The sequence below is a fragment of the Canis lupus genome, chromosome 14, assembly GCF_003254725.2.
Source record: "Canis lupus dingo isolate Sandy chromosome 14, ASM325472v2, whole genome shotgun sequence".
In the NCBI taxonomy this organism is placed as follows: Eukaryota; Metazoa; Chordata; class Mammalia; order Carnivora; family Canidae; genus Canis; species Canis lupus.
The window spans coordinates 12,800,046-12,825,921 of NC_064256.1; the positions used below are offsets into that span (position 1 = coordinate 12,800,046).

General features: G+C 38.6%; 1 protein-coding gene across 2 annotated transcripts in view; it reads left to right on the top strand.

Moving 5' to 3' along the window:
* GRM3 (glutamate metabotropic receptor 3) overlaps window positions 1-25,876 on the top strand; it is a 208,925-nt gene that overhangs the window by 171,577 nt on the left and 11,472 nt on the right. For both annotated transcript variants that reach the window (XM_025471513.3, XM_025471514.3), the window contains 2 exons: window positions 10,724-11,790; window positions 22,997-23,171. In XM_025471513.3, the coding sequence (XP_025327298.1) occupies window positions 10,724-11,790; window positions 22,997-23,171 (1,242 nt within the window). The remainder of the gene's footprint in view (window positions 1-10,723; window positions 11,791-22,996; window positions 23,172-25,876) is intronic.

The window sequence follows — 25,876 nt, forward strand, 5'->3', positions numbered from 1 at the left end:
AGATACAACACAGAAATTCAAACACATGTCCGTGCATGCATAAAGCAGGAGAATAGAAATTAATTTGCTTCCCCCACAGATACTTCAGTTACCTTGTGCTAAGTTTCTGAGCTTATCTTTGGAAAGTTCATTCTTGAAGAATAAAATTTCTGCTATCCTGGGTTTTATATAGAGTGGTATATTGTTTGCTTAAAATGGAAAGTTCATTTTATTAAGCATTCTTACTGTGACTATGTTCTTCAGAATATTAGCTCTGCTACCATTTTTCAAGCAGACTTATTTTTATAGTTGGTACTGCTGACTTACTAGAACTTCTCTGAATGGGATTTTCTCACCCATTTTCACCCTCTGTCCCTATCACATTGCACTGAATTCTACTGCATTCAGATCTGTGGCATTGCAGAGGAGGAGTGATGCAGGGCAAAACAACAGGGAACAGATGCCTTCTCTTTTTAAAAGTCATGGGTGGATATGTACTTCTATCCAACTTTGGGGGCAGGCCTTTTTTTTTTCCTGTTTATTTTTTCTTGTTTTAAGAAATCTATGCTCTACTACTTGATGTAGTCACATTAAAAAACATGAGGACAGATTAAATCTGTCCTCAGAATTCACAATTTCTTTTCACAAAATTGAAAACCTCTGATGAGTGTTGCAAAGTCCTGGGGTTCTCAGGTGCTTTGGTTTGCACTGAGGACATCACATTAAATAGGGGGGAAAAAAATCCCGTAGAGACCCTACTTAGTTTTCTCTACTAACACCTATTCTTGTTGTGAGTCTGCTCCAAAAAGGTAGTGACACCTACCCCCCGCCCCCATTTATATGCAAGAAATGGCTTCTTTCCTAGGAGGGGATTGACAGCCAGGAGACATCCAGATGGATTGACTAGTTTTTCAAAGGGCATAAAAGGAAAACCATAGAGATCCATATGAAATGGGGTCTATGGTAGAGGTGGGGATAACATGGCAACAGGTTCAGTCCAGCTATCATTCTATGTGAAAAGAATAGGACTCTGAAAGAGAATTGAAGGGAGCATGTAAGCTGGAACTGTCTGTAGGGAGAAGAAAAAAAAAAAAATTCAGGTGAAAGTGAACTCAGTATCGTAACACCATAAAGAATCAACCTGGCATGGGGATTTTCAATTTATAAAGAAGCTACACATTATCAGATTATCTCTAGAAATCCAAAAATATTACCCTTGAGTATTTCTCAATCTTGGTAGTGTTGACATTTATGACTGGATAACTTTTGGTCATGCAGGTGTCCTGTACACTGTAGACTAATTAGCTCCACCCAAAGCCTCTGCCTTCTGGGGCCAGCAGCAGCCCCAGCCCTGAGTCATGATAACGAAAAGTGTCTCCAGACATTGCCAAATATTTTCTGAGGGCAAAATCACCCCTAACTGGGAACCTGGACACGTGGTTTTTAACCTGGCTGGCAAAGTAATATAGTAAGCCATCAAAATAAAAGCACAAAGGCCCATTTCCCTAATTTGATGTTTAGGTCTCTGGTATGGCAAAGACATTGATGTGTTTTTGTACTCAAAGGTACAATGGTGGCAACCTTTGGGGAGAAGGAATAGGAATGAAAAGACTGGTAATGCTCTATTTCTTAAGAGTGTGATATTACTTATATATGTTCACATTGCCATGATTCACTTATTTTTGCAGTTTTTCTCTATATACAGTTCAATTAAAAGTTTTAGAAAGTCTAAAAAGTTTTAGAAAGTCACATGGTTGGTGAGAAAAGCAGCAGATCATGTATTAGGAAGGCAGGAATGGATGGAAGGGGACTAGAAAACAATGGGTAACAGCCCTAGCTCACATTTAAGAGGATCCCAAACCAAAGATTCAGTGACCACTGTGAGATTTCCAGCTGAAATAAACCAAATAAGCAAAGGCCAACACTGAGCCTGATCTCTGAATTGGGAGAGAAAGGGATTCAAATCTCACTGATTTTCATTCATTATGACTTCACTCCCCACTCTTTGTTCTTAGTGTAAGAGTAGATTGGTCTTTGCTGAGCTGTCTTAAGGGCTGAAAACTTCAGCAATAATACATGGAACAGAGGTAGGGAAACAAGGCTAAAATGTAATAAAGCATTAGACGCATTAGCCATACTAACTTTTCAGGAGAACGTAAGAGTCCTTTTCAAAAGTCCTAATACCCACCACCAAAAAAACAAAAACAAAAACAAAAACAAAAACGATGCTCTTTCAGTAGTTTTTCTTGGACACTCACTTTCACTGTGCACTGTGTACTATAAGTACCTACTAAGTACTTTTCATATGTGACACTGATCACCTTAGACATCTAGGTGGTGCTTTGCCCCAGCAGCAAGGTTCTGTTGATAAATAATCATGAGAAATGCATCTGCAATTTGTTCCTAATTGCTAGGCAAATTCATTACTGAGAGCCCCTTGGATTCCCTCTTAGGCCTCGCTACCTTCCTGCGGCATGATGTTTGTAAACGATTGTTTGCTCTTAGCCAAAGAATTTTTATTTCATTACTTCTTGACCTCCAACAAGGTCTTTCAAGAGAGATGCCATTTTCTGCCTTCTCACTTATGTGTTTATTCCAGTTCATCAAGTTGTTCACCGAAACCTCAGTGATTGCCTGGCTGTAAAATGTAAGATCGGAGCCATGCTGCTGTTAGTAGCTCTTGTAATCTCTGTTAGTATTTATGAATGTGAACGCAGGCCGTGGCAGTACATTACTGGAAGCCTGTTAGAGCCACATTATTGTCTTACCTTAATTGGACTTCTGTCTGAGAGAAAAAAATAAAGAACGGATTTAATTGTCTCCCGCCATTGACCTATGATATTTTTAAGGCATGGGCTTGCCTCCTCTCTACCAAATGGGCCTTAGGAGAGCTGGTCACCTTGGCACTAAGCTTCTCAAATAAATCCATTAAAAACTGGGGTCAGAACTAATTGGATCATAACTGAACTGAGAAGACATTCTCCAGACTTCAGGCCACGTCAGGCTCCTTCTGAAAAGTTGGGAACTGATTTTGAGGATTGAGATAGTGAAAGGACTTGAAATTAGACTTTGGAAGTTATAAATCTTTCTGAAAAAGGATCCTGCCATCCTTCCAGCTCTTTTTCCCTCCTCTCATTTGGGTTCTTTCATGCTCTTGCAACAACGAACGGATTTCTAATGATGTTTGCTCCCTTGGTGAGATTCAACTCTAGAAATAGAAAACTCCCAAGAGTCTCCTCACTCCAAAGAACCGTACAACTGATCTCCATGATTCTGGTTCGCTGGATTTTATTTCCCAGGTGAGCCATTTGACTTAGAGGCAACTATGAATGTGTCGGGAAAGCAATGAGATCAATACCCTAGAGCTTCCAGCTGCTCAGTCATTGAAGTGACTCCAGCCGCACCTGAGAAAGAGCCTGCTTTTCCTACCTGCCCACACACTACCCAGGCCAGTCATGTTCAGAATAACCTCAGAAACAGAATTATTCTCTCTGGTGGAATATCTGACAGACATGGTTCTTTTTCTTCTACATTTCCCTTTCAGTCTTTGTCACTGGCGTATAGACACTACAACCCTTTATTCCAAACTAACGCTCAGGACACTTCCACTGACAGTGGCTCTTTGTTTAGAATTCATAATACATTTATTTGAAGCACTTTCATGTATTTTATGTATTCAAGTGATTTAGACACTAGACCATACTTTGCTACCTGTTTACCAAAACAAATCTAGTGAAAGGTAAACTGGTATTAAAAAACAAAAATTCACCAAAAGTACTATTTGTTCACCATCCTCTTATCAAGCTCTTGTTACAATATTTACAGAATATCATTTCCGTAAGTTATTTTGCAAGCTGTTGTACCTGACCTTGCTCCATTATTCTTCATGCTTTCTTAACTTTATAGTTTATTAAAAAAAAAAACATGTACATAATTCTTACATGAATTCAACTAGCTTATGAGAAAGAATAATTCTTGCTTCTCTCTTTTTCCAGCCATATCCATTCTCCATAGTCATTCGCTTTGACTCTTGTGATAATGTCCTCCATCTATTTTCTCTTTCTCTTTCTGGAACTCTCGTTGATTGTTGAAATCCCACCGAGTATTCTCTAGCTTTCCTGCTTTTCTGCTTTCCTTCTCAGCATTTTTGTCAAACTTTGAGTTTTCTCAAATATATCTTTCCATCCTTATGTTGAATTTCTAGTTCCGCTATTTTTTTTCCAGAATCTCATGCCTGTTCTCTGATGGTTCCTTTTTAAGAATATACTGCACCTAACTCATGGATGCAGTGCCTTCTCTTTGTCTCTCCAAGCATGTTAGTACTTTATAGCATTTGCCTCTTGCTACTTGTGCTGTTTCTGTGTACTCCCAAGGTTTCTTTTTTCTGGCTGTCTCAGTCTCTCTCAGGTTAGAAGTTTACTCAAATGTAAAACTGATTGTTAACTTATGTTTTCCTTTTTCGATTATATTTTGGATATGTAACACATTCATATGCCTCAAAATGCAAAAAGTATATGAAAGAATTGAATAAAAATTTCCGTCCCATCTTTGTCATGCACTTGCACTTTTCCAATTTCTTGCCCATTGGTAACCACTTTCTTAAGTATCCTTCTGATGTTCCTCTATGCACGTAGTTTAAAAAAAAGAATAAAATCTTCTATTTTTCCATCTAAATAAAAGCATATTAAATGTCATCATTTATGTGTGCTGCTTTTTTAAATCTAATGTTGTCATTTAAAAATTTTTTATATTTCCATAACATGTGGCACACAGAATGATTCCTTGTTTCTTTTCATAGCTATATAGTATTTAATTTTAAATTATTGACAATTTCCAGTATTCTTCTGTTGTAAACAATTCTGAAATAAACACATTGTGAAAACATCATCTGACACATATGCAGGTATGTCTGTAGGATACATTCCAGAAATTGGAGATGATGAGTCAGAAGTTACATGCATTCATAATTTTGAAAATCTATGTCAAGTTTCCCTCCATTGGAGGGACACCAATTTACCTACTCACCAGCAGTGTAGTGAGGCTTCTCTAGAGCCTCTGTAATAGAATACGTGTACAAATGCAAAATAGTATTAATGAGTGTATTAGTTTTTACTGCCTTTGGAACAAATGACCACAAATATAGTCACTTAAAGCAACATAAATTTATTATCTAACAGTTCTTGAGGTTAGATCCAAAATGGATCTCAGGTGAGTTGCACCTTCACATATTTTGTTAAATGTACCGAGTTTTTTAAATGGATGCCATTTAAATGCAGTGGTTTTTTTTTTCCTGATTCTAATTTGTATATGTAAGTTATTTATATATTCTAATATGTCTTAGCAAATCTAGTAAGTCGTTACATAAACAGGAGCAGCTGACTATAACTAAATACTCAGTCCCTAAATGTGATAATCAGGAGACATAAATACTTGCAAAATTAGTCCCCTAGAATGACAAGATTAATTAATACACTTTATTTGTGTCTGGAATAGTATATTCTCACATTTTAATTTTTAAATATTTTTATTATGAAATGCTAAATCATACAAAGAATATACTTAGTTTAACTTATGAAGTACAACAATAAAATAATCATTCATGAGAAACACTTCATCTGGACAAGAAACAGAAGATTACAAATTGGTAACCACCTCTGTGCTCTTCCCAGGCCATCCTTCTCCATAGCTCCTTCTCACTCAATATGTATTATCCTGAATCTCTCATTCTTACCATTCTTTTGCTTTTTCTTAAAAGTTTATCACTTCTGTATGCATCCCCAAATGGTAGGCTTAGTTTTGTTCATCTCAGAAGTTTATGAAAGTAGAATCATATAGTCTTCTCACACAATGTTTCTAAAATACATCCATCTTCTTTTCCATAGCTGTTGTTAGTTTTATTTCACAACAATATTCACAATAGATATTGTGAATAATACACAAAATATTTTTGGGGGGTTGTTGGAAATTGAAGTTGTTTCTACTTGTGTTTTTCTTATACACAGTGCTAGTAACATTCATCTACATGTTTCTGGTACACATGTGCAAGAATTTCTCTAGGGTACATGTGTAAGAATGTGATTTCTGGGTAACAGATACACAAATATTTAATTTTACTACCAAATTCTGTGCTCCCAATGCTGAGTATGGGTTCGTTTTGCTCTGTATATTTTGAGGTAGAATGTGCCAACCTTTTATGGAAAAAAGTTTATGTGGTTTTGGGACGCCTGGGTGGTTCAGTAAGTAGTTGAGCATCTGCCTTTGGCTCAGGGCCTGATCCCTGGTCTGAGGATAAAGTCCCACATTGGCTCCCTATAAGGAGCCTGCTTTTCCCTCTGCCTATGTCTCTGCCTCTCTCTATGTGCCTCTCATGAATAAATAAATTAAAAAACTTAAAAAAAAAAGTTTATGTGGCTTTGATGGAATGTATCATATAGTAAATATTTGGGGGCCATACAATCTCTAGTGAAATAGCTCATCTCTGCTGGTGTAGTGGGAAAGCAGCCATAGATAATATGTTAAAAAACGAGCATGGTTATGTTCTAATAAAACTTTATTTACAAAATAGGTAAGCAGCAGAATTTAGCCCATGGGCTACAGTTTGCCAGCTCCTGCTCTATAAACAACTTCAGAATAGCTATTTTATTTTTTCATAATTTTAATAGTAAGTATATTTGTAAAAAAGAGACCAATAAAACAAATATGACAAAATATTAATTACTAGTTAATTCTAGGTCATCCCAGGACTGTGGTATCCATCAAACTTTTCTTTTACCATTTCTATAGGTTTGAAATTTTTCAAAATAAAAAGGTAGGAAGGAAAAACCTGATGAAAGTCTAAATATATTCTGCCCCTCTGCTTTAAAATAGCCTCATGAAAAATAATCAGCAACATTCTGTAAAAGCAGGAGCTGAAGTCCTTATTTACAATCTTTTAAAAATGTATTAATGGTCAACATTTTCCAACAATTAAGAAAAAACATGAGAATTGAAACATTACTACTATAGTCTCAGGAGTAGTCACTATCAGAATTCTTATGTTAACATCAAACTCAGTTTCTTTATGCTTAACAAATCATTAAAAATTTTAGAGACTCCTTTCATGTATCACAAATAAGTGAAATCTTGAATATTTTAACACATTTTATATCAAATGCAAGAATCTCAGATGTGTTATTAATTCTGTTAACATCACCTCAGCAAACAGTCTCCCCCGATATGCAGTTGAGATATTAGATCATTTCCAGAAAAGATTTGTAAAAGGAATGTTTTATATCTCTAGTGTTTATACTGTTAGCTCACAGGCCAGTAGTCTTATCAGTAACCCTTTCCAGCTCAGAATACACAAGGCAATCATTTTTATCATCTATTGAATATATTAGTTTAAGAAACTTAAAAATATTTGTGAAAATGATTAATTTAAATTAAGAATGTAAAACATATTCCTTTTACAAATCTTTTCCAGAATAGTCTAACTTCAACTGACCATTGGTGGAGATTCATTGCATAGTTAAGAGTAAACAACTGAATAACACATCTGAGGTTGTTAAACTTGATGTGAAATATGTTAAAATATTCAACATTTCACTTATTTGTGAAGTCACATGATACATAATAGGTATTCTCTATTATGCTATAGAAAGTAACATGTGAAAGGAATCCCTAAAAATTTAGTGAATTTTTATAAGCACAGCCTAAACAGGGTTAGTTTTATGTAATATAAGAATTCTGATACTGATTCCTACTCCTAAAAATATGGTAATAAGTGTTTCAACTCCTATTTTCACTTGTCCCAACAGATATTAAAGCATAGTCTAAAGCTATATCAATGGAAAAAGATTGTACCACTGTGGAAAGAGATCAAGAGAAAAAACAAATAACATAGAGTTAATTATAATACAGTTTTATATCTGGCAAGTGCTAAAACCAAGTGGAAAAATGATCATTTTAATAATTTTTATTTATAATATGCAGATTGAAAAACAAAATCAGAAAGGTTAATTTGGCTAAAGACATACAACTATTAAAAGACAGAGATGAGAATCACATATAAACCATCTATCCCAAACTGTGCCTTCATCTACTGCCTCACTATGAGCACAAAGCCATTCCACAACTAGAATACAGACACACACAGACATTTGTGATGGGGTTGTGGAATGTGGCAGAAAGCTAGACAAAGATTAGTTAGTAAAGTTGAAATGCAAAAAAACAAAAACAAAAAACCTGAAACCTAAAACCAAGCAAACAAAACCCCCACCAAAAACCAAAACAGTTGAATTGCAAGTGAGATAATAAAATCATTGAGAAATAAATTGTAAGTGAGGACTAAATTTGACATATTGGACTATACTTGCTAACAGACCTCATATGTGGTCTGAAACATGATTGTAAAACCACCCAACCCAGGCCTCCAGGGGCACCTAAGAGTCTAAAGCAGGAGAGGGCTACTTGGTAAGTTGTGAAGTTTTCTTTCACCAAGGATCCAAGTAACTCAATGAGGGACTCTTCTCTGTCATAAAGCATCTTGTTTGTTTTCCCACTGGCTGGAACAACATGAGCCCCAGAGAAGGTGGAAGGGAGTTCAGGGAGAAGGCAGCAAAGATAGAAAATACCTGCAGGGTAAGAACACATGCCCTCTAATTCCATTTTCTCATTCTGCAGTAGGGTTGTAGCTGGGCACATTAGTTAAGCTACATTTCTTGGCCCCTCTTGACATTGGGTGTGGCCCTGGAACTAATTTCTACTGAACGAGACGCGAATGGAAACATGTGACACTTCCAGACTTACCCTTCTAGGAAGCAGGTACACCTTCACATTCTCTCTTTCCGCTGGATGGATATGGATGAGGAGACCCTATAAATTGGCACAGCCTCAAGACAGAAGGAACTTGGGTTCCCAAAGCCCCATGTGAAGACAGACACCACAAACCCAGACCTTAGATGGCCTCATGAAGGAGAAGGAAACTTACATTGTGTTTGAGCCATTGAACAATTTTGGGTCTGTTTACCAACACAGACTTGTAGAGTCTGTGTATGCATCAGTAGATATTAGCAACATTCTTCTTCTACATCCAATGAAAGCATAAAGATTGACAGTGTGAAATAGTAAGCACACAGTAGACTGAAGCAAGTAGCATAAAAATGGGTGATCAAAGTGGCAGCAGACATTGGCAAGAGAAACAAACAGCTGGAAGAGAGGAAACACAGATGCTTGGAGAGCTGCTGCTCTTGAATCTTCACAGCAAACTGTGAGACAGAGATAGGGTTCCTGACACTGTACAGTCAGAAACAAACTTTAATTCATTGTCACATAACTTCTATATACTGTTGGTGCCTTCAAGATAACCAGGTCACATGTGTTTGTTTATGTGAATAGAAGCATGCTATAGAAAGTATGAATATACCCCAAGACATGAAAAGATTAGGGTTAAAGGATTATAAGTGGGCTTCCATTTTTTCCCTTCTGAATCATCTGAACTGTTTAAAGGCATAACATATGCTGCCACTGTGGAAAACATTATGGAAGTTCCTCAAAAATTACAAATAGATACACTATATGATCCACTAATTCCACTACTTGGATATTTACCCAGAGAAACAAAATCACTAACTCAAAAAAGACATATTAACTCCTATGTTTACTGCAGAATTATTTATAGTAGTCTATATATGGAAGCAACCCAAGTGTCCACGGAGAGATGAATGGATAAGGAAGATGTGCTATAGACATATACAATGGAATATACTCAGCTGTAAAAAAAGAAATGAGATTTTGCCATTTGCAACAACATGGATGGACCTCAGAAGTATTATGCTAAGTGAAATAAGTCAGAAAGAGAAAGACAAATACCATATGATTTCACTTATATATGGAATCTAAAAAACCAAAACAAATAAAAACAAAAACCAAACTCTTTTAAATAGAGAACAAGAGAACAAAAAATAGAGAACAGAGAACAAAATGGTGGTTGCAGAGAGGTGGTGAGTGAGGGGATGGGGATTAAAGGTACAGAATGGGATTACGAAGTACAGACTTCCATTATAAAATGGCTAGTTCATGGAGATGTAAAGTATGGCATAGGGAATACAGTCAATGATATTGCAATAACATATGGTGACAGATGATGACTATACTTATTGTGGTGGACACTGAGTAATGTATAAAATTGCTGAACCATTATGTTGCACACCTGAAATTAATAAAACATATGTCAATTATACTTCAGTTTTAAAAATGGTTTAAAAAAGAAGCATACCACATATATGTAATGAAAATTTTTTTCATTTTGAAAGAGAAAAATTTTTCCTATTTTATATTTTCATGAAAACATTTAACATTTTGGTATCTATACACCATGAATGTGTAATAGGGATGAGATGCAAAGTTTTGCCCAATACCTATTGTGAAATCTTTAAGGGAATGAATACTTCCCACAGAGAATATATGACTACACGTCTGCCAGTTCCCGTGTTACATACTAAGCTTCGTTGAAGGCAGGTGCTGTATTGTGCTAGCACTTGGCACACAGGAGGTACTCAGAAATGTTAAGTGAATGAATTTATAAATACATGTGTACTTTAGTAGCTTTTAATATGTATACTCAGTGGTTGTAAGTTATCTCAGCCTTGGAATCCCTGTTTTCTGTTTTTTTCAGTTTTGCTAAGAGTATGACATAAAGTAATTGATCGCACCTAAAATACCTAAACAGTGTTCTTTTTTTTCCCTTTCACTTTACATGTCACAGCTCCATTCAACCCAAATAAAGGTGCCGATAGCATTGTCAAGTTTGACACTTTTGGAGATGGAATGGGACGATACAACGTGTTCAATTTCCAGTATGTGGGTGGCAAGTACTCCTACCTGAAGGTTGGTCACTGGGCAGAAACCTTATCACTGGATGTTGACTCCATCCACTGGTCCCGGAACTCAATCCCCACTTCCCAGTGCAGTGACCCCTGTGCCCCCAATGAAATGAAGAACATGCAACCAGGGGATGTCTGCTGCTGGATCTGTATCCCCTGTGAGCCCTACGAATACCTGGCTGATGAGTTTACCTGTATGGATTGCGGCCTTGGGCAATGGCCTACTGCAGACCTATCTGGCTGCTTTAATCTTCCCGAGGACTACATCAAGTGGGAAGATGCCTGGGCCATTGGTCCAGTAACCATTGCCTGCCTGGGTTTTATGTGTACATGCATAGTTGTGACTGTTTTTATCAAGCACAACAACACACCCTTGGTCAAAGCATCAGGCCGGGAGCTCTGCTACATCTTGTTGTTTGGAGTTGGTCTGTCCTATTGCATGACATTCTTCTTCATTGCGAAGCCATCACCAGTCATCTGTGCATTGCGCCGACTAGGGCTGGGTACCTCCTTTGCTGTCTGTTACTCAGCGCTGCTGACCAAGACAAACTGCATCGCCCGCATCTTTGATGGCGTAAAGAATGGCGCTCAGAGGCCAAAATTCATCAGCCCGAGTTCTCAGGTTTTCATCTGCCTGGGTCTGATACTGGTGCAAATTGTGGTGGTGTCTGTGTGGCTGATTCTGGAGGCTCCAGGCACCAGGCGGTACACCCTTCTGGAGAAGCGGGAAACAGTCATCTTAAAATGCAACGTCAGAGATTCCAGCATGTTGATCTCACTTACCTACGACGTGGTCCTGGTGATCTTATGCACTGTGTATGCCTTCAAAACTCGGAAGTGCCCGGAGAACTTCAACGAAGCCAAGTTCATTGGTTTTACCATGTACACCACATGCATCATCTGGCTGGCCTTCCTCCCTATATTTTATGTGACATCAAGTGATTACAGAGTAAGTCCTCCTTCCCTTATCCTACCAATACTTTGTTATGTAGGATTTAAAATAGATTTATTCTATCTCAGTTATTACATTGGTAATTATAAATGCCATGATGAACCACCATCTTATATATATGGAAATTAATTTGATATGTTTTAAAGGCATTTAATTAGTGAATACTATGTGCAAAGCATTGTGCTAGGCAGAGAAAGGAAAATAAATGTAAATGATACAGTCAATCAAGCAACTTATAATCTAGTAGGAGAAAAATGTAGCACATGCACCCACCTAAAACTTTTAATTAAATTTAGAAAGTGACTCACCAGAGGATAAGAATTAAACCACTAAGAACCTGGTGACAATACTTCAAATAAGATACAAGAGGACCTGTCTGGCACAGATTAATCTGTAAATTACGAGACTTGCAACAGGGGGATCCCTGGGTGGCTCAGCGGTTTAATGCCTGTCTTCGGCCTGGGGCATGATCCTGAAGTCCCGGGATCGAGTCCCGGGATCGAGTCCCGCGTCAGGCTCCCTGCATGGAGCCTCTCTCTCTCTCTCTCTCTCCTTCTCTCTCTCTCTGTGCCTCTCATGAATAAATAAAATCTTAAAAAAGAAAAAAGAGACTTGCAACAGTAAGCCAATTCCAGATCTAAACACTTTCACTCAAGCTTCAAATAAGCATCATTGCTTCTCTAAAACGACTAAAACATAATGTTAATTTGTTATACTTGTTCTATAATTTTAGTTCCTGTAGATATGTGCTGTAGAGATTATATATATATATATATATATATATATATATATATATATATATCTCCTTGAACTAGTTAAAAATATTACTGTATATATCTAATCTAATTAAGTCATTATTCATAAAGTCTTTAGTAATGCATAGGTCAAATTTCCGGGCATCAATATAATTACCGTCGATTCTGAAAGAAACAGTTCATCATTCTATCATAATTTCTCAAATTGCTGAAGCCATCCATTAGTTACTTTTGTATTTGTATTTCTGATATTAGTATCTTTCAAGGAATGAATATAAGAATTTTTTTCTCTTGAGGCCACTGGTTTTATTCTCCATATTTCTTAAGTTGTCATAAAGTTTTCCAGAGGCATCATGTTTCCTTCTTATACCATAATTTCACAAATAAAATGCTTCTGTAGGCTGTAACAATCCCCACATCTTCTGTTCACCAACAATTCCTATATTACCAAAATCTTGAATATTGCAGCTCAAAAAGAAGACAAAGCTATTTAAAATATGTCATCAAGAGACTAGCAAAATTCAGTGTTTTTCTTCTCTTTTAAATGATTTGCAACTGTGTAACAAACTACAGATTAAACTAAAGGAAGAGCAAGGAAAATAAAGAGCTTAATTTCAGGGTCCTAGTAATGGTCAGGCATGCTACAACCACCTGTAAAAAATTTTTGGAAATGTGTCAGAGAAAATATCAGAACTAAATCCGCAAAATCAAAGGTCATTTTATAAGCCACAGGGGAGTTGGATCTGTGAGAGTGTGGGCATTAAAATGGACAGCTAGAGCTAATGTATTTTAATGCTGCCATCTCCATCCTGTCTCTATACATAGGCATCTGTTCCTATAGATCTGGAAGGATTCATTTTAAATTCTTAGGAAGCTTCTTCAGCAGACATGATTTAGGGTATGAGGACTGTGAACCAGTTACAATATTAATTATTTAACCCCAGATACATGATTTGAAACTATTCATTCTCCAAAAAGCTTACTAAGAAAATAGAGTAGCAAATACTACTGAGAATAAACAAATAGCATTATGAAATTTTAATTTTATTGAATGAATTAGTATTTGCTTCTAAAAGACAAAAAAAAGTTTTTTCCTTTCACATGATAGCAATATAGGAAATCAACTGACTCAGGAGAATTAGCAGAAGATACCAGAAGTTTCACCACATGGCATAAGGCAAACAGGGCAGAGGTTACAAGTGTTTTCAGGTCCATGCTAATTAAGGTACCCAATCACACTCAAATCATTCAGGGCCTTACTCCTTGCAAATAATGCCAATCCCAAATTTGCAAAAGAAATGAGAAGGTAGAATGGAGCCTCCAACACATTGGTTTCCAAATTGACCTTGCATTGAATCAAGTAGGTAGCTTTGAAAAAAAATATTGGTACCTGGAGCACAGCTCCAAGGCTTCTCACTTAACTGGCCTGGGCTGTATCCTGGACATCTTGATTTTTCAAAGCTCCCAGAGTGACTAATTTGCAGCCAAGACTGAAAACCACTGCTCTAATGAATCACATGCTCTTATTATTTCACAGATGTCTTTAGTTTGGCCTGCATTGTTTTGAAATTCTTTGAATTATTTGTCAAAATGAGAAAATTGAGGAATTTTACAGAAATATCTAGATTCTTAGTTTCTCTTAATAACGTAAAACATACGGATCCAAGTTCCTGCATGCAACATTGAGCCGGGCCTTTGTGTTTATGCCTCTAGACAGAGTGCACAACTTCCAATCCCTGAATGCTTATAATTGGCTCCTTTCACTTATGCATATGCATAACCCTATACACATTTGAATTTGAGGCCACTATTCTAGAAGTTCCAGAACAAGAGTAAGATTTAAAATTTCCCAGAGGGAGACCAGGTGGTTCAGAGAGAATGAGCAGCATTAGAAAAGCACCCAACCATTAAATGGCAGCTAGCAAGAATTTGGCCATCAAACAGTCAACAAGGTATATGACTCAGTACTTTGCCACCCATTGTGAATTTTAAATAAATATAAAGCACTATTCTAGTCTTCAAAAAGCTTACATCCCAGATGGGGAAAAAATTAACAAGCATGAAAGAATTCAAGATTAACACAGAAGAGCTTAAATTGGTGATACAAGCTCTTAAATACCTACTGGTTTGAAAGAAGAGTTGGATCAATAAGAATGGTCTTTCCAGGAATACTCCCTCAAGAGGGGGTATTTTACACTGTACTTTGGTGGTAAAGTAAAGTTACAGAGCTTAAAGGATTCTTGAGGCAAGACAGGAATGAACCAAGAACATGGTAATCCTGGATTGCAGGGAGGGGTCTAGTGAGAAACTAACAGGAATTGGCTACTTGGTCAGATTTTAACAAGTGGAGGAATTAATTTAAATAATGAATTTAAATAATTTGTTTAAATAATGAGTAAGGGCTCTGAGGTCTTGCGATTTTTAAATTTTTATTTTCTTTTGGTTGGTTGTTGGGCTAAGGCAAGAAGTGACATGATGAAAAGTAGGAGGGAAGGAAAGGAACTAACTCTTAAAGATCAAGTCTCAACCTTATGCAAGATACTTTGCATATGTGAGTTAAGTTATACTCATTAGCACCTTGAAAGGCAAATGTTAGTATCCCTTGGAAAGACGAGTAAACAAACTGGGAGGATAATTAACTTCCCAGGTGGCACAGTTAAGAAAGAGTAGGACAAGCTTTTCAGATGGAAATCCATGCCTTTCATATTACACCATATCTACCCCTACTATGGAAGATGGGTTTGAAAGAATGGAGCCAAGAACAAGCAACACTAATTGAAGCTATTATAAGCATCCAAGACCCAGCAAGCAAAAACTTGAGTGAGAATCCAAAAATTCAAAGATTTTTGAGAAATATTTAGGCTGCCTCTTTCTGTATCACAAGATAGTATAAGAATCAAACACTGAATCATCAGGGATCCAATCACAGTTTAAATGGTATAAATAAAAACTGGGTCATGTTTGGATGGAAAGTTATCCATAAAGGAATTAATAGTAATTACTGACTGTTGTGTTCATTCACGTCTTCTAAAAATATTTGAGTATTTATTTGGGCCTCGGAGATATAGCTATCAACACAGACACACCTCCCCCTCTTTTATAATTTAGAGACTACTGGGAGCAAGGAGAGAATAGAGATGGAGAGGAAATAATGAACAGATGAAAATAAAGGGTAATTTATGCAGTGGTTTAAATGCTGTGATGGAAGGAAAATGGGGTGATGCCACTGCAGTGCTTCTCAAACTTTAGTGTGCATACAGCTTACCTGGGTACCTTGCTAAAATAGAGATTATGATCTAGTAAGAAAAGAGGGGGCCCCAGATTCTGGGTTTCTGGTGATGAGATGCTGCTAGACAAAGCATCATACTCTGAGTATCAGGATGATGGATTTTATAGGGCATGGCACAGGTGAAGCACTTTACCCACAGTAGGCAGAGACTGGAGGTGATTAGAATTTGAATGAGGTTCAAATACTTACAAAGAAATTCCAAATTTTCCCATGTTGACCATTTCAAAGACTTAAAAAAAATACATCAAGCATCAAGTCTCAAATTCTTTCAAAACATGTCTGCCACCCCTACTGGTGTCTGCTTCATAATTCTCTGCTGAAGGATAGGAAGGAGCTAGCAATGGGACTTCTATGCACCAGTCAAAAGAAGCAAGTATGAACACCCCTAGGCAAAAAAAAAAAGTCTTAGAAAAAGAAAAGTATATATATGGTTGTAGTTTAACGAGTAGATGGAGACTGATTTTATATGCAAGGTGGGCAGGGAAGCTAAATCACGTAGGACTTTATAGGTCATAGCAAAAAAAAAATAGATTTTGCTCTATAAGGAAATTCTTTTCCATTGAAAAGATTTTAAGCAGAGAAGTTTAATGATCTCACATTCTAGGTGAAAAAAATCAAGTTGCTAAAGACACTGATTTAAAGGTAAAAGCAGAAGTGGAGAGACAGGTTAGGTGGCTGTGGTAGGTGTTCCAGTCACATGGGTAGAATATTAACAATGGAGGTGGAACCTGAAGAACTGTCAAGGGTTTTTACCCATCTTGCAATATAACAGATTAGACTGTCACAGTTTAAGGGACACTGGCTGAAGACACAAAATTCCTAATTCAGAGACAAAGGACTTTATTTTTTTTATTGAAGTTTTATTTGCCAACATAAAGTATAACACCCAGTGCTCATCCCATCAAGTGCCCTCCTCAGTGCTAAAGGACGTTATTACTCATAGCCATTGCTGTAGCCAGAGTATCAGCATTTATGTAGGTGCCCTAAGCCCCAGTTTTCACTAGGCAATGCAAAGTGGGCTAGCTGACCCTTGTATAAACAGTCCTTAACATAGGATCAGTATTTGCCTTAAAACTGATTATGTCCTACCACAGCCCTGTTATTGATTCTGTCCTTATTTAAAATCTTGGTAGTGTGTTCATTGTAGGGTTTTTTTTTTAAGATTTATTTATTTATTTTAGAGAGAGAGAGAGAGAGAGAGCACACGACTGAGCAGGGAAAGGAACAGAATCTTGGGCAGACACAGGGCTCGATCTCTGGGTACTGAGATCCTGACCTGAGCCACAATCAACAGGTGGATGCTTAACTGACTAAGCCACCCAGGCACCCCCATCATAGGTTTTTAGCATTCATTTTTATTTTTAAAAAAATATTGCAATAAATATTTCTCTTAATTACTGAGTTTTTGATGCCCCCTAAAATCTGAATCTCAAGCAAGTGCCTCACTTGCCTCCTCAAAGGTCCAGCCCTGCCTTTCCCCTAGTGGGTCTGGGGAGGATGGTGAGTGAGTTGGTTGTCTATAACCAACAGAGCATAAAAATTTGAGGTTTTCCCTCCCTTAAGTTTCCCAGCTTATTGGGTCTGGTGTGCATGGGACTTCAGTTACCCTTGATTATGGGGAAATTTTGGTCCTATCCATAAATACCTTTCTCCTTAAAGCAGCTAAAAATCAGGGTGGGAAATAAAGGAGGAATCGAGAAGCATGGAGCGAGAGTATAACTCCACACTGGTAAGTAAGGCACATTTGCTGTCAGTTTTAAGCATGCAGCAGCTACTCTTGGCTCAACTGAACAAAGGTCCAGTGTTTCTGAACTCCCCAAATCCTAAACTGGATGGCAAGATCATCATTACTGTCACTTCATTTCAACCTTGGAAATTCCCTGACTCAGACGCCAGAGCCAGATAGCTTTCTGCCTGGGGCATATGGTTTGTGCACTTAGGCTAACTCAGACTTGACTCTCACAGCAGTGATTTTTTAAAGGGATCCATCTTAATCCAGGGCATTTGCTGCCCCATCGTGATAACATCTCTCAGAGTCTTGCCTGGTTTTAACATAACGGCTAGGGAAGTGTTCTGGTGCTGCAGCCAACTGCAAGAATTTATCTAGATTTCTTTGTGTCACTTTCTAATTCTTGAGCGCAGCCCCTTTGTCAGCATTTGAAACCCAATCCAAGTCAGTAAGATCCCAAATACCAGTCAGTGCTTCATCTATGGCTTTCCAGAGTATTTTTCTGTCTCAGAGAAATCCAAATCCTGCAGACAACCAAAGCTCCTTTTTTTGTTGCCAGGTTCTACTGCAAAGACTGAGAGACCTTTGTCATCTTGGAATGGCCTGGGATTTAGCATGAGAGACTACAGTGAGGGATGAACCTTAGCAGGGCCCATCTGTTGCTGTTCTTCCTTAGCAAGGGTTTGTGCACCCAGCCTCCTCACCTCTCAAGAGAATCAGCCAAAATGCAGATGATTCACCTGGTGTCTGCCTTCTCTGAGGGTCCCACCTTTCATGCTCGTATAGGCGCATGTCTCTGCAAGTTTGATGTGATGGGGAGTCCAACTCTGCCCACTCAGGCCCTGAATCAGATTAGGGAGGAACTCTACCCCACACCCATAGAGGAGAGTTATCAATAATTATAGCATGGGTCCAGTAGCTCTATCTGAACCCACTTCTGGTTACTCGGCCCTTAGCCCCTCTGCAGATCCACCTCATTCATTAATAGGGAATAATGTGGAGCACTATTTATTGTCTGGTTGGCCACAGAATTTGGTCAACATGTTTGCTACCAATTCCCATGGACTTCTCTCAAATTTTGTTATTCAGCCCATAAGGAAGGCCCTTACACTTCCTCTTTGGAAAGCCATTCTGATTCTGATCTCATTGTCAAAACTGTCAAAGACTGTAGCATCTGAGGTTTGACCCTACTTATAAGGTAACATGTTAGCTTATCACAGTTTTGTTGATGCTGACAAAAAACAAAAACAAAAACAAAAAACAAACAAAATAAAACAAAAAAAACGTATAACTCAAAGCAGTAGCGGCAGCCAGAGGGTCAGCATTGGCTCTCATTCCCTGAGCTCCACTTCTCATGGGCTATGCAAAGTGGGCCACGTGGCATTAGGGCAGGCACTGTGAGATTAGGGAATCTGAACCTTTCATAATGGATAATATGCTGGCTCTTTGCTCCACAAAGAGACACCATCTTTGTCTTCTAAGTCTCTTTGTTATACACATATCCCTGAAAAGAAAGAACAGAACAAAGCCAGTCAGGGCTTGTGCTTGTTAGAAGCACAAGACACCATAGAGAATTATCTTTCCAAAGAACAAACAGAACTTACTATTGAACTGGATGTGAGAGTGTAAGAGAAAAGGCAAAATCAAGGATGATTCCCAAATTTGGGGCTTGCACAAGTGGGTGGGATTTGATGTCACTTACTCAAGTGGTGACACCTGGGGAAAGGGATCAGTTTTGCTCGCATATTAATCCCTACTTGGATTGTCTACACAATACAATAGGCCACAATAGCAATTGAATCTATGTCTAGAAGCCCTGAAGACAGGTTGGAACTAGTAATAAACATCAGAACAACATCAACATAGGAAGTACTTAAGCCATGGAACTCGATGAGACGGTGAAGAAAAGAGAATCCAGACTGAGGTCTGGGACACTCCAACAACTTGAAAGTTCAGGGAGAAGCCAAAAAGCCAACAAAGAAAACTAAGACAAGGAAATTTCAGTGAAGGAAGGATGGCTAGGAAGCCAAAAAGAAGGAAATCATCAACCACATCAAATGTTGCTAGGAGTCTGAGAAACATGAAAGCAGAGCAGCATGGACTAATAGCGCACAAAGAGCCAGAACAAAGAATTATAGATAAATACAGACTTATTAAAGTAGTGTAAATTATTAAAGGAACTGGACAGTTGAATTTATAAAGCTAATACTTGGGCTCTGTAAAAAAACTTAAAGGTGTCAAATTAAAACAAATATAGTAAATAATATGCTGCATTAAGTATGGCCAAAATGCATCTTTAGTTCTGCCATCCATTGCCCCTTTAGTATTTGGTGAGAGTAATAATCCCTCACCCCTGGATGAAAATCCCAGGGGGCACATTCAAATCCTGAGTGTTCACCATATGTGGGGCCTCATTCTGGTGCCGGGGACAGAGCAAGGAACAAAAATGCTCACAATTTTGGTCAGCCCATGAGTGTATACTCTTAGGGAATATAGTCCTACACCAATTTTCAATGGAAAATAGTCTCTATTAGGAAACTAAAATGCCTAGTTCTGTGTGAATATCAAAACCATACCTTGACTTAACATCAATTCTCATTTTCTCCCAAAGTCTGGCCTACCTCTGGGTGAGGTCTGCAGTGCTTGACTTTTTTTTTTTTTTTTTTTTGTATATTTTTTATTGGAGTTCAATTTGCCAACATATAGCATAACACCCAATGCTCATCCCGCCAAGTGCCCCCCTGAGTGCCCGTCACCCATTCGCCCCAACCCCTGCCCACCTCCCCTTCCACCACACCTTGTTCATTTCCCAGACTAGGAGTCTCTCATGTTCTGTCTCCCTCACTGATATTTTCACTCATTTTCTCTCCTTTCCCCTTTATTCCCTCTCACTATTTTTTATATTCCCCAAATGAATGAGACCATATAACGTTTGTCCTTTTCCAATTGACTTACTTCACTCAAGTGCTTGACTTTTCTTTTCTCCTTGTTCAGACTTCCCAGTCCACCAGTTGTTGTTTTCCTCTCAGCCCTGGTTAAAAAGTAATAAGGAAGAAGCAGGACAGTTCTTATGTAACTGGATGGTTGTATGATACCCGCAGCATTTCTTGAACACATATCCTTAGGATACCTGGGTGGTGATTAAAGTTGTTTTCCTGCAACCTTCAGACATTTCCAGCTGCTGTTTTTTCTCCTGCTGGTTCTTGAGTGAGTTGGCTGGCAAATCATCTTCTGAGTTGCCCCTGGTGGTTCCATGCTCAGTCCCAGGGCACCCAGCTCTACCCTGCCACTGGCCTCTTTCTGGAAAGACTCCAAGTTCCTCTCCATAGGCCCAAGACCACCCATGACAGCTCTTTGTACTGTGGTCCACCGTGTCCATGCATGGTACTCGCACATCTTTTGCTTTGACAAATTCTTAAAATAAAGGACTGTCTCAGTACAGTAGCAAGCTCTGCCATGAAAATAATTAGATTTTCTCACCTAGATTTCCAAGACAGGAATCAGGCTCCAAGCCAGAGCATCCTCCTTCTGCAGGAAAACCTCAAACATTCTGTGAATGGACACAGTGAAGCACTCCTTTTTAGGGCTTAAGTGAGGAGATAAGCAGAACGTTCCTTCAGAGAGCAAGGATCTAAAACTCACAAACACAGCTTTTTCCAAGATATCATCCTCATAAGAGCCTCTCTTCTCCTGGTAATGTCTTCAAGTGTGTGAGAAGCTTCAACATTACAGATGTTTTTATAAAAGGTTTCCTTGAAAATTGGCACATTTGAACTTGTCTTACCCTCACTTTACTACTGGATCTCTCTCATATTGGCTTCACAGTCAAAATTGAGGATAGAGTAGTACAGTTCTAAAGGAAGAAGATAGTTATGATATTCTTTATTCATGTAAAAATAAAAACAAATTATGCCAGAAATTGGACTTCCTATAAATAACACAGCTATGATTTATTAAGGCTTTTACATCACAGAACCAGATAGTAAACTCTTTCCTGAGCAGTTAACAAAAGGGAAGGTAGCCTGCAATGTGGGGCCAACTTGGAGGGCACCAGGGCAGTTAACGGGGACAAGAGCTTTAAAATAGGATAGGGCAACCTGGGTGGCTCAGCGGTTTAGCCCAGACTTCAGCCCAGGGTTGTGATCCTGGAGACCCAGGATCAAGTCCCACGTCAGACTCCCTGCATGGAGCCTGCTTCTCCCTCTGCCTGTGTCTCTGCCTCTCTCTCCGTGTCTCATGAATAAATAAATAAAATCTTTAAAAAATAAAAATAAAAAAATAGGATAGATTGTGCTTTTATTATATGAAATAAACCCAGAGTCTGAAGAATTACACTTTAAGCGTAACCTGAATTTTTTCTTTTCACAAACAGAACTCAGCCTCCTAAAGTCATGTGGCTTCTCCAGTTAATTGGGCAATCTTCAGCTTTCTTTGATTAGAGAAAAAAGTCCGATACTTTTTTAGGGCATGAGAGTTATACTATCTGGTAATAGCATTGCCTGGTGAAAAAAGGACAAAGACATCTAAAATTACCCTAGGATTTACCATAGCTACTCTGAGAAGAAAGTGACGGAAGAAATAATTAATTTCCATTTTTTCAGTACTGAAAGCAATAAAATATGTAGAAGCTAATTTAGGACTTTCCAGAAAATCTATGGGAGCTGCAGTTAGGTCAGATGATGAGCTCAGTGAAGACAGAGAGTGAAAGCAAACAAATGAAAGGAAGACATGATAATGCCTAGTTCTGAGGCATATACTTTGAGGGGAGGCAGAGAGGAAGCAAGTGAAAGAAAGCCCTCTGTCAAGAACGGTATATGGAAGCCTAGGGAACAAAATGATTGAACAGTGTGTACCTGATGTGTCAAAATTCCAGAGAGGTACCAATGAAATAACTTAAAGACTGATATCCCAGGAGAAAATTGATAGGGTCCCCCAATTTTGAGCAGGGGAACCAATGGCAGATAGGCAGGATTCCCAGTAAGAAGGAGGGATGGAGAAAAATGTAAAAGGCCCCATTGTGTTCGTGATAATAGTAAATGTTAAATAAGCCAAGTTGATTGAGGGAAGCATCAGCAGTTTGGTCACCTCCATCACTGAACACTGATATATCACTATTTAGTATTCTGACTTAGGTGGTTCTGCAGAAACGTCTTTCTACAAATATCAAGAAGAAAACAAACAAAACAAGAAAATTCATGGAAAGTCACGGCAAGCAATGTGTTTGCTTACAACACTTAAGTGCCGTTTCCAGGAACATCCCAAGCTCAGAAGATCTGATGTAATGATTATATTCGTTTGGTTATACTAACAACAGAACTACGGACCATTTGAAGTTTTTTTTAGTTTGGTCTTTTTTGCAGTGTTCTCTTTTAGTAGGGCCACGTGACTGCATTTACTGCTGGACATTTAACCACACAACTTTTCCTACAGGTGCAGACAACCACTATGTGCATCTCCGTGAGCCTAAGCGGCTTTGTGGTCCTGGGCTGTCTGTTTGCACCCAAGGTGCACATCATCCTGTTTCAACCACAGAAGAATGTGGTCACACACAGACTGCATCTCAACAGGTTCAGTGTCAGCGGGACTGGGACCACCTATTCTCAGTGTAAGTATGGAACTGGGCATGGATGCTTCTGGGAAGAGCATAGTCATAGGGAGCAGGCTCAGAGGGGAAGCAATGGTAATAGACAGGCAAGGACAATGCATGTCTATCCCCATGGACAATCTCAATTCAACGGTAGTAAGTAGCACTTCAACCACTGTGTGGCAGGTAGGGTGCTACGTGCTAGAGATACAGAGGTGAACGCAAGAGTCAGAGCTTCCGTTTTGTACATACATACAGCCCGGCAGGGAGGACAGGTGTTAAGTTCACAACAGCAGTCAGGATGTCTTGCCACGTCGCAGAGTCAGAGAACCTACTCCCTAGTCCTGTAGGTTACCTTGAACACCTCACTTGACTACTTGCAGCCTTAGTTTGTTTCCTCATCGGCCTAAAGGGCTGGGACCAGGTTGATGCTCTGTGTATAGTACAGTATGTTCTATGTCACACTGATGATGAAGGTGCTTTGTGAAAACCAAAAAGGGAAGATAATTGAGTAGGATGGAAAATGGTACATCCTAAATCCCCCCTCAGAAGTTCAAAGCACCTCCCTGAACATGAACATGTTAGTCTGAAGAATCCCTACAGCAAGGCAACCTGTTTCTTACAGTTTCTTAAGTTTGATCTCAGTTAAACCAGCTACTATCCCATGGAACACTCCTTGAAAAATGCTGGAGTATGTCTTCCTCCTACTTCAGGGACACGATGCTTCTCAGCTGCGAGCCAGTTGAGAAGCAGTTGTCAAGTACAAGACAGCAGAGTAACCCCTCCAGTCCGCAGCTGTCTCTCCCACCGGCCTGCAAATGTCTGAAAGGCGACCCTCAGCCAATCACTCTTAATGCTTAGGTACAATGTCCTTAAAGGGGACAACCTCTGAAGCCATTTTCAGCCTCTCTGTGGTATGAAGCAGGAGAAAATCACTGACAAAGGGATGAGGGGGGAGGAGGAGCAAAGCCAGGGGAGGGGGGCAGGGGTGCCTGGAGTGACAGAGACAAATGACTACTTCACCATTTTGCCTCAAGTCTAATCAGAAAGGATGCTTCAAAATAGCTCAGCATCATAGAGTGAGCAATCACATTAGTGCCCCAGTTTCTGCAACAGAGTATGAAATGTAACAGGACTGCCCTTCCCCCAGCAAACAAAGGCAAGGCTGAGGGCTGAAAGCAGGTGCTCAAGGATACACCTTATTTACCACTCCTCCCTGGAGATAGGGATGTCACCCGCTTTCCAGCCTCAACTGCCAAGTGTTCCAATGGTGGAGTCCCAGGACATGGCAAATCTTATGAAATAATTTTCCCTGGACTCTGTTTGCTTATTTCTTGAGCAAACAAATCTCTTTATTTCCTGAGCAAACAAATTTCTTTTCTAGAGCCCAACTCTAAGTAGTCCAGACAAGAAAGAACTGGCAATAACAAGTAAGAACAAAAAAGATAAGAACAGCAGACAGGAACTATCACTATTTTTTTTTTTATCTGTGGGGCATTGTGCTAAGGATTACACATGTGTGCACATGTGCTGTATCTTATTTAACTCGTACAATTCCCTGACATCAAGAGATGAGTATCCCACAAATTCAAAGGGTCAGAACCAGAATTCAGAGTCAGCGTCTCTGATTTCCAAGGCAGTGCATCAAACTACCGTATGGTGCCACTTCACTCATAATGCAAGCTGGGGACATTCCCAGGCAGTTTTCAGTACAGGGTAGGCTTTACAGGGAGAACAATAGGAAAGTTACCCTAGGCTGTGCAGCAAGATTTACGTCTCAGCAAAAGTCTTGTCAGGGCTCAGAGTTCCTGGTTGTTATTCAAACAATTTAACCAAGTCCCTAAATCTTCCACAGACATTGATACATGCAAGCCTCAGTAATTTTGAAATGGCAGCATTTTCTAATATATATAATATATATATAAGGAATATTTCTAATATATATATTAGGAATTAATGGAGGAATGATGAGGGCACTTGATCCAACCAAGTGTCTCTTTAGAATTCCAGAAATACCCATTCACACAAAAATGATCTATTTTGACCACAATAGGAATGCTTAAGCTTTCACTCAGAATGCTAATCTGCTAGCTATCCGGTTAATACTCCAAAGTCAGCATCTACCCAGCCCAACCTTTCAGAACTATTTTCTGAAATACTTCTTACTCAATTAAATTTTAGGTAAATTTTTTCTTTAAAAATACCTCATTTTAAAAATAGTTTTTCTCATTTATATTACCGAAGTGGTATTAAAATAATAAGGTGAAGTACTCATGTAACACCTTTAGGCATTTCAAAGTGCATAAGTAACAAATACATTAATCCCTTATTTGTAATTCTTTATCTTTTATTCAAAAAAGTTTTACTTGTGGGTTCATTTTATCCCATGAGTACTAGACATTACAATTTCCATTTCACATATGAGAAAATATAGAAGGTAGTTCTCAAAGATACACAATGATTCAAGAATCCACACTGGCTTTCCTGACTTGTGATTAATATCCCACCCATTTTTAATAAATTGGAACTACAGTAATGAAATTCATTTGTTCATTAAAGCTTGAGTACCCTCTATACGACAGAAATTTCTAAGCACCTGTGGACAGACACAGTGGTGAAAAGGACAGATGCCCTGGTCCCATGAAATTCAGTGTCTAGACCAGTATTGTCCATACTGTAGGGAGTAACCCATTAATGGGTCATGAAATTTATGTAGTATGCTTGGC